This window comes from Phyllopteryx taeniolatus, chromosome 17 (assembly GCF_024500385.1).
Source record: "Phyllopteryx taeniolatus isolate TA_2022b chromosome 17, UOR_Ptae_1.2, whole genome shotgun sequence".
Classification (NCBI taxonomy): domain Eukaryota; kingdom Metazoa; phylum Chordata; class Actinopteri; order Syngnathiformes; family Syngnathidae; genus Phyllopteryx; species Phyllopteryx taeniolatus.
In genome coordinates this window covers 943,693-960,986 of record NC_084518.1, presented here as the reverse complement: position 1 = coordinate 960,986, position 17,294 = coordinate 943,693, and the positions used below count along the sequence as shown (strand labels likewise).

At 46.0% G+C, this 17,294-nt stretch overlaps 1 protein-coding gene across 3 annotated transcripts in view; it reads left to right on the top strand.

Annotated features, from left to right (window-relative positions):
• Positions 1-3,377: 3,377 nt before the first annotated feature.
• Positions 3,378-17,294, top strand: part of LOC133466911 (protocadherin-16-like) — a 50,876-nt gene continuing 36,959 nt past the window's right edge. For 2 of the 3 annotated variants that reach the window (XM_061751090.1, XM_061751088.1), the window contains exons 1-4: positions 3,378-3,649; positions 8,559-9,390; positions 9,505-9,702; positions 9,855-10,628. In XM_061751090.1, the coding sequence (XP_061607074.1) occupies positions 8,572-9,390; positions 9,505-9,702; positions 9,855-10,628 (1,791 nt within the window). In that variant the 5' untranslated portion in view covers positions 3,378-3,649; positions 8,559-8,571. Of the gene's footprint in view, positions 3,650-3,753; positions 4,280-8,558; positions 9,391-9,504; positions 9,703-9,854; positions 10,629-17,294 lie in introns of those variants that run through there. The other variant, XM_061751089.1, reaches the window with a different exon arrangement.

Below are 17,294 nucleotides of genomic sequence, written 5' to 3'. Positions count from 1 at the left end.
AAATATACTTTTGAAAGTATTCCATAGACAGTAGTTTTACTGTTATGCGCTAGCATAACATCACTTTGAGGAAATGAAAGGAAGACTCGAAATGAGAAGCAGCGCATGCTTGCTACGAGCTGTTTTGTTTTCCTCACTCCCAGTTGAAACGTCAACAATTTCCAACTTGCAGATTTAAACAGCAACATCTTTCACCGAACCGGTGTATCATTAGCACAAATGTCGCTATTGAGGGGCTAACGGAAATGAGCATAGATGTTGTGGTAATCGAAACCTCCGAACAACTGCTACCTTAACACCAACGGAGCAGCAACACATATACGAGCGGAGCATGCGGCCTTGTCGTTCTCTCCGGAATGCTCTTACGGCAACAAGTTTGGCTGTCCTGCTCCTTACAGAACATTAGCTGAAGTGGCCCCAAAATCCCTTCCCAATCTTCAAAAGCTCTTATCTGGACTTTGACGTTAACGACTCCGTATTCGGACTTTGAAGTCCACTGCTTTATGTCGGGACTTTGAAGTCAACAGCACGCCCGCTCAACTATTTGTCGCCGGACTTGTCTCGGTTGATATTCAGTCCTTTCCAACCGTTCCTGTGCTTCGCTGTACGGCAGTCCCTCATTTATGACGCGGGTTACGTTCCAGAACATGCCGCGATAGATGAAAATGTGTCTCGTGGCAAGGATATCTTTTCACCCTCATGTTCTACACTGTCGTATCTGTGACTTTTAATGGATGTGGCTGTGAGTGACTTGGGAGTCACCCAATGAGACGGTGGAGTCGGTTGTTGTTGTTGGCTCAGGTTGGCGGGTGACTGTTAACTGGCTAACTGTTAGCCAGCCTGCGTCTCGGGCGCCTGGCTGTCGGTTGTGGCCGTGCGGCTGGCGTATGAATGCGCATGTTACGCGTTTATTTTGTTACCGTTTGTTCAATAAAGCAATTGAAAGTGCACCGGCGGCTGTTTCTGTCCTTGACTACCTGTGGAGAGGGACTCCAGTTGCTTCTAACTAGCGGTGGTAAGCTATATTCAATTAGCTAATCCCGTTGACTTTACCATACACGTGCAGTGATGTAAACCAGTTCTGCTTTGTCGTGAACACGTTTTACTTGATCTCCTTTTTTAAAAGTGTTATGATCCCAAACTTTGAGCGTCCGTCTTTTTTCACAGCTTTTCCTCGAGACTTGCACTTATTGCTACACGAGTCTGCAGTAACAGTCCATGTGGGAAAACGATCCCCGCAAAAGCCCACGATGGAGCGGAAAAATCACCAATATCAAATTCGATGGGTACGACTGAGAAATCCGCGATACGCAGAGGTGGGTCGTAACGCGCTACATTTACTCAAGTAACTTTTGTGGAGAAGGATCGCTACTTTCACTCCGTTGCAATGATCGACATCCCGTTGGCTACTTTTATTTATCCATTCCTGCGTGCGCGCGTCTATTTTTAGACTCCATCTTCGACCTCCGCATCGGGCGCCCGTTGCGCCAATCGGACGACACAAGGCAGTCACATGACCGCAAGCCAATCAAGATGACTCATTTTGTGGGGGACAAAAAAACAAAACAAAAAAACAGCCGCGCGAGTGTGTTTACTTTGTCATGCGGCTCTTAAATTGTGACTGTCCAAACTATTTCAGCCCATTTCTAACTTGAGAAAACGTTGAGATAACGTTTCTATTGTTGTTTTGGCAGTGATATGGCAAAAAAAATGAGCCCTATCGCAAGGTGCCGCACACGCAATCATGAAGTCATTTGGGTGAATCAAGCAAATAATGTTTCTGTAGGGACCAATGTTGCAATGTTGTTTTTGGAAAAAAAAAATTACTCACAAGTTACTCTTTACTTGAGTAGTTTCTTCATTGAGTACTTTCCTACTCGAGTGAATTTTTGGATGACTACTTTTGACTTTGACTTGAGTCATATTATTCTAAAGTAACACTCCTCCTCCTCCTTGTGTACAATATTCGATACGAACCTCCTAAAACGGAGTTGGCGTTCTTCCCGACCTTGGATGTGGAAAACGGGAAGCGTTTACTATCCAGAGCTTCTTCTTCTTTTCTTCTGCCACTGTGCACCACGCAACACATTTGTGTCACAAGGCTCTCGCATTTCCAGCTGCCGCAGCTGTGCGCAACGCTCGCACTCAGCAAAAAAAAAAAGTGCGGCGGCGGCGCATTCGCGTGAGGAGGTCTGCTGCGTGCGGAGTCCCGCGGGAAAGCCAACCAAGTATCGTTAAAGGACGCGAAGGGAAGTCTCCTCGCAGATTGGACTTATTAAAGCTTGTGTTTTACGGCGAGTCATCAAACTTCACAGACGTGCCCAATGACGACAAAACTGATTTCACGTCGAGTCGAAGGTTTAAAGTTCGGACAAAATCCACACGACGTTTTGAAGGGCCAATGGGGAAAAACCCGCCTATAACGGTTGCTTCAAACCAAAATGGCAGACGTCGGGAATGGCTCCTTGAGACTTTTTGGTGCGTGACTGCCAAATTCCACGTTGCCAGGTCAAATGAATTTGTGTTTCATGGAGAGTCCTCCAATGAGAACGTCCCCAAATGTGACCAAAAAAAAAAGGAAAATATTAATAATGATATATAATAGTACTGTAGGCGGCACGGTGAGCGACTGGTTAGCACGTCTGCCTCACAGTTCTGAGGTCGCGGGTTCAAATCCCGGCCCCGCCTGTGCGGAGTTTGCACGGAGTCTCCCCCGTGCCTGCGCGGGTTTTCTCCGGGTACTCCGGTTTCGTCCCGCATCCCGAAACCCGTGCACGCTAGGTTGACCGACGACTCTGAATTGCGAATGCTTGGGCTTTTTTTTCCATATGCGCCGGAACGGAACGGAAGACGAATGAATCAATGTAAAAACTACATTCTTTAAAAAAAGAAAAAACTCAAATATTCAATGAAAAGTACGTCATAAAAGGTGAAAAATATCAAATTAAAATAAAAAAAAAAATTACATAAAAATACATTTGATAAAAAAAGAAAAAGAATGTTGAAATCACTGGGAATTATTACTGTAAAATAATAGATTTAGAAATACATAAATAGATGAGAAATGCGAAAGTATTAGGAGAAAAATACAAAAACAGATGAAAAATATAGTAACAGTAGAAAAAAAAAGGACAAAAAGTATTGTGAATAAATTAGAACTAAATTACAATAAAACAAAATAGTTACTGAGGAGGATCTTTTGTCTCTCGCACGTTTACTTCCACGGGGGGCACCAAAGTCCCTCCAGCCTTCCTTCCTCCCTCCCCCACTTTGTGCCGGCGACCCACGTGCACAATTGAGGAGGGGGGGGGGGGGCAGGGGGAGCAGGGGGAGGGGTGTGGGCGTGGACCTGCTGCTGCTGCTGCTGCTGCTGCGGGCTCAGCCTGCCCGTCAGTCGGTGGCGAGCCTCAGTCGGCTTCTGTGTGGATGCTGGAGCAGCAAGAAGACAAGATTTTGGGGGAAAAGAAAAACAAAACAAGAAAGAAAAGCACAGCGGATGTGACCCAAAAAGAAGCAAACGCGGACACGCAGCGGCCAATCTTATGGAATTGGCCGATTTTTTCCCTCTGTGGATTGTGCGAGTCGTTTTTTGCATAGTAATCAGCTTCATATCGGGGAGACCCAGCGCGTGCACGTTCCTCCAATGAATGTAAGTGTCGGCAACCCCCCCCCCCCCCCCCCACACACGCACACAATGCATGCACGCGCACGTTCACACGTGCTTTTTGTTTGGCACAATGCACAGCTTTTCGTCAATGCGCCAAATGAACGCAAATGCGCGACGCTCCAGCGGGCTAACACGATTTGGGATTTGTTATTTTTTTTTTCTGCTAGCGTGAAATGTTCCGTTTTCCTGGAAAAGCTCCAAACCTCCGATAAATAAATGAACCAATCAATATCTGCGCTTAATATTGGACCTCCGTGGATTCGTCCAGCACATTTTTTTCTTCGCTGCAGACGAACTGATCAAGAGAAGTGCTTCACAAGGACAAAAGTATTGGGACACAGAACGACATAATCATGGCCAAAAGTATTGAGATGGCTACGGGACGGACAAATGTTTCGGGACACCGACAGGAAGTAGAACAAGTAGATGGACAAACGTATTAAGAACCCTACAGGAAATGGGGGAAGGAAAAAAAAAATATATCATATCTGAACGACGCCTGGATGGCCAAAAGTATTGGGACACACACACAGGAAGTGGAAAGTGCACGGGCACCTCAGTGACATTTGGGGCGTGGCCTAGTGAGTGGCATCAGGAGCTGGAATCCGATTGGTCAGTTGGTCAGACTGCGTGCGCGTGTCAGGCCGTGAGCTGTGACCTACAGCAGCCCCTCGCGAGTGTTCTCCTTCCGTGCTCGACTGTTGCGTTCATTAACGGCAAGCGCGGCTCTCCTCACCCACCGGCCAGGGCATCGCAGACGCTTCATTAGTCCTCTGTTTGTCGCTCCAGCGTCGGCGCGTCCAAAGCTCACGTATAACGCACGTTTCCGCGCACTGTTGAGGTGTGCGGCCAAAGCTTTGTCCTATCATTTATTTATCCGGCACCACTTAGCGCTCAACAAGCTCATTGGCAACATCGGCGCCGTTTAATAATGTCCGCGATTGATTTAAAGAGACCAAGCCAGACGACGGTCAAGTGTTTGTGTGGAGCTTATCAACAAAGTCAACACTGGGCAGGTTGCGCTCGTGTGTGTGTGTGTGTGTGTGTGTCAGGCTGAAGACATCAGACCTCTTTTGCTTTTGTTTATGGCTGGATGGGTTTAATTGAGTTTGTTTTTGCTAGCAGCTGAGGGCAAAAAGAGGTGACTTTGGGCATATAATGTTACTCCGCCAAATATCGGAACGCGCCTCGGTCTCCAAAGTCCAAATGGGTCGCGCCCAAGTTTTGAAGTCCGTAACCGAGAACACTCGTCATCGTATTTGACACTCGCATTGTTACCGAGTCGCACTCATTTTGTCCTGCGTTTTGTTTTTTCCTGGATTGTGTTTCTCGGGCCTGGGAAGTCGAAGAGGGACAAACGTCGGAAAAGTGACTCAGCGCACATGCGCGCCCGTCCATCCGTGTAAACAATGGCACACACTTGCGCGTTAGATGCGCAAAATAGCTCGCCGAGCTATTGATGAACACGAGCAGCTTCGCGTCAATCAGAATTCCCCTCGGCGGCGCCTTTCGTTAGCGGCGCCCCCTCCGGATGCGCCGTTGCCATGGCAGCGGGCGCTCGTCGCCACGGTCGCCAACGGACCGTGTGGAGTCTCCTTTGTCAGATTGTCGTCAAACTATCTTGGAGAAAAGCGTCAATATCATTTTCCATTTTGGCTGCATGGATATTCATTGAAAAATCTAAATATAGAGATTTGCCTAAAATGGCAACGCTACACAACACTGATACATTGCATTTCTATGAAAGCTTTTTTTTCAGGATTTATTTATTTGACACTGCAAAGAAAATAGCAAAATCTATTTTTAGGGAAGTTGTTATAATTTTGTTCGATAATACTTTTTGTCATATAGGAAAAAAAATGTTTTTTTTAAATGCGGAATTTTTTTTGTTTTATAAACATATTGCCATGATTTAGTTTTATTTTTTTAAAATCAGACAGTGAACAAAAAAATTCTTTTAAATAAAACAAATAGCCCATGATTTCTTTTTTTTTTTTAATTAAAATGAAACAGTTTTGTAAACACATTTTGTATTGACAATCCCAGAAAAAGGAGGAACAAAGAAAAGGACCAAAAAAAGACCAAAATGTAAGGAATCTTTGATTGTGTTTAAAGATTTTAAAAAGTACTGAAAATATACATTTCTTAGAAATATTGAAAAAAATGACAAAATATAAAAGCTATGTAAAACTATACTTTCTCTAAATGGTGTAAGAATTGTAAAGCATTCCGAAGAAGCAGTTGCTGTAGCTTGGTAACAAAAAGCAAACCTGTCGGCCGGCCGCCCGGCGGCGGCTCGAGTGTCCGCTCGTGCGTTTTTCATGACGGCTCGGCTCGGCTCGGCTCGTGAATCCCATCGATTTTGAGAGCCGGCCAAAACGAGGAGGTGGGAGGGCGCTCGCGGCCGTCTTCATTTTCACTCTTTGAGTGCGAAGTGTGCGAGGCCAGCGCAAGAATCCGATTGATTTGGAATGCATTGCGCACACAAACACACCCGCCGCTGGTTCGGGTGCGTGCGTGCGTGTGACCTTGCGGGTTCACAGGTCGGCCAATGAGATCTCACTGCATTTCGGGGACTTTTTCCATTGATGGGGTCCGCCGTTCACGTGTGTTAAAGTGTATAAGTAAGTAATGCTGAGTTTGACCTGGTCATAACGGCCATGACTAGTACTTCCAAACTTTTTGGCTCCTTTATTTGGTACCTTTGAACTCCTTTGGTCCTCTTCAACGACCCTCCATGTTTTCATAGTTTGTACGTTTTAACTCAGGACTTTTTCTTAAACTCCTTTAACTAGTACGCGTCAACTGGTTGATTGCTTTTTTTATGATAGTAAGTAAAAGGTGTGGTAGAGAGTAAAGGTTGCGTGACATCGTCTTTGCGCGACGGGGTCGGGCCCCACGCGATCTCCGCCGCCCCGTCGTTGTTTTGCTCAACGTCGGCAGTTTGTTTACGTTCCGGGCGACGGGAGAAGCTTTTCTGCGAGCACGCTTCCAAATCCGAACGGGCTTCTTTCTGTCCTCCGTCCGTCCGTCCGTCCGTCCGTCCGTGTCCTCCAACGGATTGCGCAGAAGTGAGAAAAACGCGAGGCCGCTTCTCTGCTCAGCTCTCAGCGAGTCTCAGCATTGTGTCCACAAACAGTAACAACAAGGTACTTGGAGAGTTCAGGCCCGGGTCGCACATGTTTCTTTTGCGTCCTTTTTCTGGACAAACGTGTTCAACACCCACATTTATCCCAATCGTTATTGCACAACGCTGCGCCAGCTTTTGCGGTTTACTTTGCGTTGCCACCAGAGGGCGCGTGCGATTCCTCGGAAGCAAAGATTCGACCGTTAGCGCGACCTTCACCGGCATACAGACGGCGCGTCGCTCTCGCCGCTTTTCCGACATTAAGCTGCAGGAACGGAGGAAGACGTCGCGGACGTCCTGTCCGACGCATCCTGGCTGGCTCGCTCCAGTCACGACGTCTTAACGCCTTCCATCTGCTCCCCCCACCCCCCACCCTCATTTTCCAGTCTAAAACAAAAAGCGCAGTAGCGTCCCTCCAGATGTGGAGGTCAGCGAGCGTAACGGGGGGAACAGCGCCCCCCCCCCCCCCCCCCCCATTCTCGGGGGAGCCATAGACGGGTTATTAATGGGGCCTCCCCGGGGGGTTGTAAAACTGCCGCATGTGGTCACGGTCGGAGCGAAGTCCAGCGGTGGCCAAGGGATTGATTACATATTAAATATGTGTTCACAATATATTTCAAGGAGAAAAAGGTGAAAATAAAAAGCAACAATAGGATGATTGTCCCGTTAATGCAGTTTTGTTTTTGTTGTTTTTTTCCAAAGTGCTATCTTGTGTACTTTTGTTACCTAAATCCTGCTAGCAGCTAATGCGAATCATTGATTTGTTTGGAAGCAAAAACAGCCGAGCAACTAAAGTTGCATTTCTAACCACAGGCGGATGGATTTAATAAAAAAAATTCTTATTATTATTATTATTATTTTAAAACTGAATGCTAGCAGCACACCTAGCCGTTAGCCCGTTAGCCCGGGCTGGCTGCGCGGCAGATGTGCGGGACATTCCTGGCGTTCGCCGTCCAATTGTTATCCGCGCCGCAGGAGCCGCGGTCCAGACGAGCGCCGCTCGGTCAGCCGCCGGGCTCGCTCGCTTCCCGTCACGGCGGGATGTTTCCATTGGAAGGATTTCACGCAGATCGCCGCCGACCCGTGACGGCGTGGAGCATTACGACGTGTCCGTGGAGACTTTCTATTTATGTAGCGCTGTAGCGTGAGGACGGGCGGCTCGGCGCGCTCCGCCGTCTCCATTCTGGATCCTTCCGGACCATCGCCGCCGCCGTACCGCTTTGATGGGAGGGCAAATGTTCCGACTCCGTAAATCGGTTAAATGTTACAGTTCTGATTCCGTGTTTCAGTTCCACGCTCTGTCGAGTTTCGCCAGCCAATCACAGGGCGCCTATAGGCCAACACTGGACTGCTCGCCAGTCAGTTGGTTTGGTTTCGTCCATTAGCTTTCAGTAAGCTACAGAACAAAATAATAAAAGAAGCAACAAAGGATGGAGCCAAGCGAAAAGGCCGTAGGGTGAAGTCGTGGCTTATTATGCCGACGCCGAGCTTTACAAAACAAGAACATCGTTCGGCAAAAAAAAATCCCTCAAAGCACCAACAGAAATTTCAACATCTTACAGAGTGAAATTAATTTGAGACTTTGGGTACTTCCTGTACCACCGTGGCCAAAGTTTCGAAGTGTCCGTCAGTGGACAGAATGGACCGCCTTCTAGCCAATCACAGGGCATGTTCAGACAAACACTGGACCGGACACTCGCTTAATGTGTTAAATACCTCCCGTAAATTGGTTTTGACCATTTGTACTCGTCTTTGTGTGTCCAGGTCTAGCTGAGCCATGTCTCTGAGAAGCGAGGGGTTGCGACGGCGGCCCGGCGGCCCGTCTTTCTGCTCTCTTCTTTGGCGACCGCTCATCTACTTGCCCGTGGTCCTGGTCCTGCTTCGTACCCCCGTCGCCGTCCTCGGGGCACTGGAGCTGCAGTTGGACGAGGAGCAGCCGGCGGGCACCATCGTCGGCGACATCAGCGCCGGGTTGCCGCCCGGCGAGTCCGCCAGCCTCTACTTCATCTCGGACCACGAGGGCACGGGCGTCGGAGGAGACCTAAACATCGACGAGACCACCGGGATCATCGCCACGGCGCGCCGCCTGGACCGCGAGCGCAGGGATCACTACAGCTTCATCGCCGTCACCATGACGGGCATCACCATCCAGGTGGCCGTCACCGTCAATGACATCAACGACCACGCACCCGAGTTCCCCAAAAGCAAAGCGCTTCTCAGGATCCCCGAGCACACGGCAGCGGGGACCCGGTTTTCCTTGGATCCGGCCAGCGATGCCGACAAGGACCAGTTCACCACTCAAGGGTACGCCATCCGGGAGGGGAACGTGGGCCAGGTGTTCCGTCTGGAGACCAAGAGGGCGGCCAATAAGGCGCTGTATCTGGACCTGGTCGTCAACGGACTCCTGGACCGGGAAAAACGCTCGAGTTACACCCTGGTCTTGGAGGCCTTTGACGGGGGCTCGCCCAGGAGGGTGGGCTCCATGACTCTGGAGGTGGGCGTGACCGACGTCAACGACCACGCGCCGGTTTTCAACCAGAGCCGATACCACGCCATCATTTCAGAGAGTCTCCCTCAAGGAAGCAGCATCCTACAGGTCAGTTGACTTGGGTCCCTAGTCCTGAAATTGAAACTCGAGTCGAGTCACCACTGGCTCAGGGGTTTTCATCAGGTGTGGGGTTCGGCAGTTGACACAAGAGTATTTTTGCAGGTCTTCGCCACAGACCAGGACGAGGGTGACAACGGCCTGGTCCTCTATGAAATCAACCGACGGCAAAGCGACCCCGAGCGCTACTTCGTCATGGACCTCAAGTCTGGAGTGATCACGTTGAACAGACCGCTGGACTACGAGCTCAAGAGAGTGCACGAGCTGGTGGTCCAGGCCAGGGACAACGCAAGCCATCCGGAGGTAAAACGAAGGTTATGGTCTACGGACCGGTCGCCATGTTAAGCGCAAGCCACCTATAGACAAACAACGGACTGATCGACGGTCCAGAAAGCTGGACTGTAAGGCAGACCTTGAACATGTGCTGACAAATGTTATTGATCTTCCTTTCCCAGGTGACCAACGCTTTCGTGACCATTCACGTGCGCGACTACAACGACAACCAGCCCACCATGACGATCATCTTCCTGAGCGAGGACGGCTCCCCGAGGATCTCTGAGGGCGCCCAGCCGGGCCAGTACGTGGCCCGCATCTCCGTCACCGACCCGGACTACGGCGAGTACGCCAACGTCAACGTGTCGCTGGAAGGCGGCGACGGAAAGTTTGCGCTGACCACCAAGGACAGCATCATCTACCTGATCTACGTGGACCAGGTTCTGGACCGAGAGGAGCGCGACTCTTACGACCTCCGGGTGATGGCCACCGACTCAGGTACGCCCCCCCTCAGGGCGGAGTCTTCTTTCACCATCCGGGTGACAGACGTGAACGACAACCCGCCTCTGTTTGACCAGCGGGCCTACAGACAGACCATCCCTGAAGTGGTCTACCCAGGATCGTTTGTTCTTCAAGTCACCGCCCGGGACAAGGACCAGGGTCCCAACGGGGAAATCCACTACAGCCTCTTGAAGGGCGAGAACTCCCACTCGGACTGGTTCTCCGTGGACCCGGTGACGGGGATCATCACCACGGCCGCCGCCCTGGATTTCGAGTCGGAGCCTTCGCCCAGCGTGACCGTGGTGGCGACGGACGGCGGGCGGCCGCCACTGTCGTCCACGGCTCGGGTGGATGTGGTGCTGGAGGACGCCAACGACAACGTGCCCGTCTTCTCCAGAAGCTTCTACAACGCCACCATCGAGGAGAATACCCCCGCCGGGACCTGCTTCCTCCAGGTAGGACTTCCACTATCTGGGTCTCTTGAAATCCCCTGGTTCTGGTGTTCCTAGTTCCGGTTACATAGATTCGGTTCCAATCCGTTTGGATCTACGATGTTCCGAAAGTTCCTTAAGATTTAGTCAGTCATGCGGCGATTGGTGATTTTTGGGCCAGCTGAAAACGGAAGTGCTCGTTCGGTAGAAAGATCGTTCCGGATGATTCAAGTCTTGGATTTGTGGATTGTTTGTAGCGCCGACCAAGTAGGACCTTGGATTCCGGTTGCAGCATCCCAGTGAAATCACAACTTTTGAAACACAAATAAAATTGTCTTTTTTTCTTGAGTTTGACACCCCTGCTCCACACGCACACACACATTAAGATAGTGTGTAAAAAGAGCCTCATTAGCTTTAAAGCCTTTGAAAAGGGTTGCGGTGTTTGCACTGTGGACATAAAGGACAAAGAAAGGCCTTCCTTTCTTTCTTGGCTTTTCTTCTTCCGCCTCAAGTGGTTCCCAGGCAGGACGTGCGTGCGTGTGTCCGTGTGTGCGTGTGCTGATATTTGTGTGCCAGCATCTGATCTGAGGTGATATCCTGAGAAGGTTAAGAGGTCATGAGAATGGGGAATGAAGGAGCAATTTTCATGCTCGAAGAGCTTTTTTTTTTTTTTTTTTTTTCCTCCCCCCCCCCAGGTCGGAATAGCACATTCATAAGGTCGCGTGTGCGGTTACGCCGGTAGTTGTGTCCGTGCGAGTCGTAGCCGAGCGTCTGCCGTCCGCAGCGCGGCTCAGACTTAGCGGGGATTCGGGCAAACCCAGCCGTTCGTATCCCATCGTGTATTTCAAAAGGGGAACGCCAAGTGCTCAGGGCGTCGGCAACGAGTGAACTGCGTTCCCAATCGTTCGCTCGTTGCCGACGCCATAAGCACTACAAGGGGAGTTTTAGTGGAAATTTTAAAAAGGAACTATCTAGGTTTACTATGTAAAAAAAAAAAAAAAATACAAAATAAAAAAACGATTAGTGAGTGTTACTATACAATGTATAAAACGCCCCAAAAAGCCTTTTGGAGAAAAACGTTGAAATCTCACAAGGGTAAGTTTTAGGAGAATTTCCCTTGGGAAAAAAATATTTTCTTAGAGACTTTTTTCCTCGAAAAACATTTCAAGATTCAGAAAAAAAAAAAAAAAAAACCTTGCCAAGTATACAACAGATGTGACTTTTTTCTTTAATAAAATCGGAATACTTTTTTGCGTGAATTTTCTTGAAAAAAAAAAATCTGCTTTTTTCTAAACAAAAAATTTACCATTTTGTTTGAAATAATACAACAGTTAAAAAAAAAACAACACATTTCTTCTTGAAAACTAAGACTTTGTCTTCCTAGGGAAAAAAAAAGGAAATTTGACTTATTGAAAAAAGCAATTTTTCTCATAAGATTAACACCTTTATCCTGAAAAGAAATCTCATAAGTCTGAGTTTTCCTTTGAAAAATGTGGCTTTTAAAAAATGTCTGCCTTTCAAAAAATGTATTCCACCCCCAAAGTGACCGTTGAGAGATTGTCTTTTGTTTCCCCTCAAACAGACGTTTTTTAAAAATAAAATGTGCATTTTTTTCTGAAAAATCTGACGCAAAAATAATTATGTAATTTGAAAACTTTTTTTTTCTCTCCCAAAATGTTTTCAGATTAGAATTAAAGACCAACATTTTTGTTGAAAACTACTACTTTAGTTTTTTTTCTTACAGTTTGACTCTTTGCTTAAAAATAGGTTTTCTTGAAACATTTGCATTCTAAGATTCTAACATTTTTCTTTAAAAAAAAACACCTTAATACTCTGTATGTATTGTCTTTGTTTATGTTTTCTTCAACTTAAATGGAGGACAAGAAGTCAGGACAAAAAAAAAAAAAAAGGGATGATGTGTAAGAAATAAAAAGCAGAAGCCCGAAAGAAAGAAAGAAAGAAAAAGTGCCACGTGGTGTCTTGCGTTCTGCCGATAAGAGGCGCGAGTCATGGGGACGCTCCCTTCGCACGCCTCAATAAACAACAACAATAAGAAAAACAACAAAATCAATGAGTGAAGCTAATGCTAAGGCTAACAGCGACAGAAGAGTGAAAGCCGATCTTGCGTCACGTGCTTAAGAATTCACGCGCAGCTGTTGCTTCCTGAGCCTCCGAACGCGACCGGGCCCAGACGCCGCCGATTACACGCCCGTCGGAGGCGGCGGGAGTTTCTTTTTTTGTGCAAAACTGCCGCACGCGCACACGCACGCACATGCGCGTGTCATGTGTCAGCGTGGTTGGCAGCTGGAAGAGATTTGTGACGCGCTTCCACCGAAATACACAAAAGAGTAAGATTGATTTGCCCCCTTAAACAATACACAAATTGTCTTGAAAATGCTTTTTTTTGGTGAGATTCTACATTTTTGGTGGAAAAATATAGATTTAAAAAAATCCAACTCTTTCATCAATAAAATCCATCATGTTCTCGTAAGAATGAAATCTTTCTCTTCAAAAAAATTGCAAAATTATATTTTCTTGGCATGACATTTTGATTAAGTTTTGTTTCTTGGAAAATCACTTTTTCTTCCCACTTTCTCAAGGAAATGCGTTCTTTTATTATTATTGATTATTTTCAATTTAAAAGAGTTCCCGTCGGAGATTGCAACTTTTTGTCTCCAAAAATATGACTTTTTGTTGTTAGTTTGACTTTTTGTCTTCCAACGGTTTTTGGGATTTTTTTTTCTTGAATAAGATTATCGCTTCCTTTTCTCTTTAAGTTTAGGCCTTTTCTTGCTTGAAAAATGATATTCCTAAAGAACTATGACTTTTTCCTTTCCTTTTTTGTTCCCAATTGAAGACAGTTCCCAGGTGTGTTGATAGCAAATATGTGACGTGCTTCTGACAAAAATAATTCAAGAATGGAGAAGTGCAGCACATTTCCACCTTTTTTCTTGTCTCGCTGCAATCAGCCTGTTTGGAGGGGGCTGATCATTCACCCGGCGGCTGGGCCAATGGCGGGTAAGGTGTTTGTTACCATGACAACCACGGGCGTAGCGACAGGGCGAGCGGTGTCTACTTTTGGAAGAGGAATGCAAATATGGGGGAAGAAAATTTGACTCCCTCATGAAATTCTGAGGCGAATATGTGACCATTTTCATGGATATTTTTGATTTTTCTTAAATACCCCCCAACTTGTCCCACTCCCCCGCCATGTTCCTCCACGAATGAAGTGTGGCCTGCTGGGAGGCGAAGGACGCAACAGCTGCACTCGGATGCCAGATTGGATTTCGCTTTACAGCTGCTGACAACTTTAAAGCTCTCCTAATTAAAATCGGTCTGGCTGGATTATGAATAACTAATAGACAACACTTTTTTTTTTTTTTGAGACTAAATTTGATTTCATGACGATACAAGAAAAAAAAGCAGACATGTCAACATGAAAACACTCAATTTGAATGAAAAGGAGATGAGATCATCAGTTATACAGTTCTTTTCTCCCTTTTTACAGGAAAATATTTACATATTACATACAAAACAATACAAGACAAAGATGATGTAATCCTAAATTTCTCTTGGAAAAAATACATTGATTTTTTGTACTTCTTTTTTTTTTCTTGTAAGATTCTGATGACTGTTTGGGTAAGATTTGAAAAACTAATAGTTTTTCAAATTCAGACCTTTTTCTTTCAATTACGACGATTTTGTTTTTCTTAGTTGAATTTATTTTCTAAAAACATTTCCTAGAAAAGATGTGATGACTTTTCTTCTCATATAATGAATGCCAACCTTTTTCAAAGACAAATATGACATTTTGTTTCTTGGGAAAAAAAGAAAAGAAAACAATACTCTCCCCCCCCCCCCCCCCCCCCTCACAAAGTCCTGACTTTTATTTATTTTGTAGTATTTATATTTACTTATTTAATTACAGAAACAAAACGCGACTTTATCCTTGCATGTTTCAGACTATTTTCTTCTGCTGTCTCTTTATATGCGGTATTTATTAGATTCGGTCAATCCCATCGATACACAGAAGAAGAAGATTTTTTTTTTTTTTTATGAATAATCATCTTTATTGTTGTGCACACATGCATGCGAACACATTCATCCATTTCTATACATGCGCTGTGTGTCTGTGGGTACGTGTCTATTTGCGCGGCGGTGGTCAGCGAGGGCCCAACGATTGGCCCATTGAGTCACGTGACCTCTCCCTTCCCCGCCGCCCTAATATGGCGTGCGGGTTTATCGTCCCGTCCACGGTGCCAAAGCACACAAAAAGTGTCCCGACTGTGAGATCACAAATATGGCAGCCGCTTGAAAAGTACTCTTTTTGTGGGTGAAAACTTCGAGGGACTCTCGCTCGCTCGCTCACCTCCAGCGACGGCAGCCAAATCAAGGCCAAACGCTGAAATATTCAGAAGGGGAGGATTCTAGATGACGTCCGTTTTCAAAAGGCCAAAACGTACAGGACACCTCATTAGGTACAACTTCCAGTGAGAGCCAACGCAAATAAAGATAATGATCACGTTGACACTGGGAGACTAAAGCTATTTATTCATCCAACAAGATTTATTATTGTGGCTGTGTGTCTAGTATTTTTTTATATTATAAATATTTGCTATTAAGAACATTTTTTTTTTTTTTTAAATAATATCGATTTTATGGAGGTTTCAAGAGCTGCACATTAAAATGAAAAAAAAAAATAAACATCTGAGGAATAAAATGCATATTTGTCAAGAAAAAAGTCAGCATCTTAAGGTAAAAGGTCATTTTTGGGAGAAATATTTTTCCGAGAAAAAGTCACATTTTTCAATATTTTTTTTTTTTAAAGGAATGTCATACATTCCAAGTATAAAATATTAGTTTTTCCTAGAAAAGTCACATTTTTCCAAGACAAAAAAAATGGAATCTTACAAAGGGAAAGGTCATACTTTTTCAAGGAAATATAAGTTTGTCATGAACAAAATATGACCTATGCTTTTCTCCAAGCATAGGTCATATTTTCAAGGAAAAAAGTAAAAGTTTAAGAAATAGAAAAGTAGTTTTATTTATTATAAAATAAAATCTTGCAAGGGAACATTTTTTAGGGAGGAAAAGGATAGCAATGGCGAAAAGTTCCGATTCAAGGACGAGGTGGACAACAATCGTCTGACTTCTTTTTTGACTGCGCGGATGATTTCTGGTGATGAGATGATTTGGATTGCGCTTCCGGTCATTTTTGAGACGTCAGCCGCAATTTTGTGACAAAGGAGCAAAAAAGAAAAAGAAAAAAAACTGCACTTGTGATTTCCGCAAGACATCATTTGTACTTCACGTGCGCCGATGTCGTTGACTGCAGCCTGATGGCATCGGTAGCGCGCCGCACAAGTGGAAATGGGCGGGAAAAAAGATATCAAAAGTTTTCCAGGTCATTTGTTCCTCTCATGTGCAAACACTCCTTGAATGTAACGTGATGCATTCAGGAACAGTCTGGCTTTCGCAGACATAACCCTTGTTTGAAACCCTACTTTGAAGCCTAATTTCAAAACATGAAGCTTTATTTTAAACCTTAAGCTAGTTCATAGCTTGTAATGTTTCAGTAACAATTGTTACAAACGTTATCCAGGAAAAATGCGTCGATGGGAATTATTGACGGCGTCTCACACGAGCACACACTGGAATTTTCTCAATTACGATTCCCTCAAGAAACAAAGCGACGCGTCAGCGAATGCGACGCGAAGGGATGCCGGTCGCCATGGTGATGACAGATGAGAGAAGAGGGGCGAGGAGGGGCGGGGACACTTCATCACGACCTCGCACTCCCACTCGTGTGCGTGCGTGTGCAGGGGGTTCGAACATTTCTCACGATGATGTCATCACGTGACACGTGTGTGTGCGCACACGTGCATGTGTGCGCGTGTTGGGGCATAATGTCTTTCAATAGGTCGGAGTCATCCTTCAGCCGTAACCATGGCAACAGGTCTCAGAGGACCACAGGGAGGGAAGAAAGGGTGGGAGGTTCCTCGGGGGGGGGGGGGGGGGGGGGGGGGGGTTGGCCCCATGTGTATTTTGGGATGGACAGCACAACATATTGGAGCAGTGGGAGGCTTTTGGGTGGGGGGAATCGAACGAGCGGTGCTTGAGTCGCAGGCCACATTGTAAGCGCTTTGCATTCGATTGCTGTTTTTTTCATCCTCCAACCTGCAGACCCAACTGACCGCTAACGTGCCGTGACGTCAAAGTCGCTGCGGAAAACACGGTTGACTCGTTTCCGGTTTTGTGCAACACGACACCCGTGTTTTCCCTGCCCAGTCTTAAAAAGGTCAATTAGTGTCGTTTAAAAAAAAAAAAAAAAAAAAAAAAAAAAGGTGAAACAAACATTCGCAAGACGTCGTCAAAATTCATCGTCCGTCATTTGAGACAACGCAAGATATTTTCTGCTAAAATAACTGGAAATGTTCACTCTAACATGAATACTTTGCCACACGTATATACATTTTTGGACTTTATTTAAAAGATGTTATGTGTACACTTATTTTATTACTTTTACTTGATTGGAGATGACAAAATCTAAACAATAACGACATTTAAATGGATTTGACTTGAAGCGAGCAGACTTGAACCTTCTTCCCTTCTTCCAATTACTGCCCCCTACAGGACTGGAATGGAACAACAGCATCCGGAAGGTGGTGGTCTACACGCGCCTGAGCAACA